Consider the following 1206-nt stretch of genomic DNA (forward strand, 5'->3'; position numbering starts at 1 on the left):
CAAGATTCCACGTAAATAGTTAATTCTGTTACCGAAAAATTTAAAAAATACATTTACACAGTTTATTTTTATACTCATTCTATAAGTTAAATTTGGACGAAATTACATATTAAAAAACCTAGAATTACTATTTTACTTATTTTGTTGTGATGGTATAATATTATTTGTGGGCACTTGAAACTTTTAAAGTATATTATTATATATTTATGATAGTATCACGGTTTGTTGTTGATGTATAACAAATAATCTCGATAACGTTACGATACGCGATATAAAACTAATTGGTGTCCGATTATTAGTAGGTACTCATAGAGTCGTTAGTCTTGTTCGCTATCGTAATTCGAATAAATGTGAAAGATGCCGAAAAATAAGCCGTCCAACTGTTGTCGTTTGCGTGCGTATGTACAAGAATTCGGTGAAAATATATTTCCACCGATGGAAATATTTTATTTTGCAAGGTTTGCGAGGTTAAAGTTGCAGCAGAAAAAAAATTTACTATTACTCAACATATCAGCCGGGATAAACATTTACGTGCATCGAATAGAAAGAAAGAAAAAGAAGACAACGGAAAAACTCAAATGCTCAAAATTTTTTATAATGATGAATTATCTATAAATTTTAAGTTTTAATAATATCATACACACACAAAACTATTCAAAATTTTGTTTTTATCGAATTTAATAACATTTTTAATGTTTTTTTGATATTAAAGCATTTTTTTAAGGCATAAGGTCGTATTTTTTAAGGACATTTTTCTTATTTTTTAAGACATTAAAGTCCGTTCCCTGATAATATGTCTTATACCTAGACTGACATACTGTCTCCGCTCAGAATCGTTTTTCTTATACAATGATATTATAGCATTGAAGTCAAAATTAATACCATCCATTATACAGTAACACACTTGTAGCCTACTATACAGCAGAGCGATATCCACTTGCACACCTTTTTTTGTATTTAAATTATAAATTTAATTCCAACTTACTAGGTTGAATTCCAGTTTCTGTAACTTTAAGATGGCCCCCTTTTATCATCGCTTCATAATTTGGTTTGATTTCAGAAATATCAATCAATAACTTATAAGATTGAGAACCATTTTCACCATTTACCACACTGAACAAATTGTCTGTTTCCTTGACTAATGATCTCGTAATCTAAAATAAAGTTTAAGAAAACATAATTATAATTTATAAGTTTATACGTATC

The 1206-nt window shown here is 28.3% G+C and overlaps 1 protein-coding gene across 1 annotated transcript in view; it reads right to left on the bottom strand.

Annotated features, from left to right (window-relative positions):
* Positions 1–985: 985 nt before the first annotated feature.
* Positions 986–1206, bottom strand: part of LOC100573497 (set1/Ash2 histone methyltransferase complex subunit ASH2) — a gene marked incomplete at its 3' end in the record, with an annotated part of 1927 nt that continues 1706 nt past the window's right edge. Inside the window, 1 exon segment of the mRNA XM_029492625.1 lies at positions 986–1154. Within this exon segment, the coding sequence (XP_029348485.1) occupies positions 986–1154 (169 nt within the window).

Source organism: Acyrthosiphon pisum, unplaced genomic scaffold (assembly GCF_005508785.2).
Source record: "Acyrthosiphon pisum isolate AL4f unplaced genomic scaffold, pea_aphid_22Mar2018_4r6ur Scaffold_21948;HRSCAF=25371, whole genome shotgun sequence".
NCBI classification, from domain to species: domain Eukaryota; kingdom Metazoa; phylum Arthropoda; class Insecta; order Hemiptera; family Aphididae; genus Acyrthosiphon; species Acyrthosiphon pisum.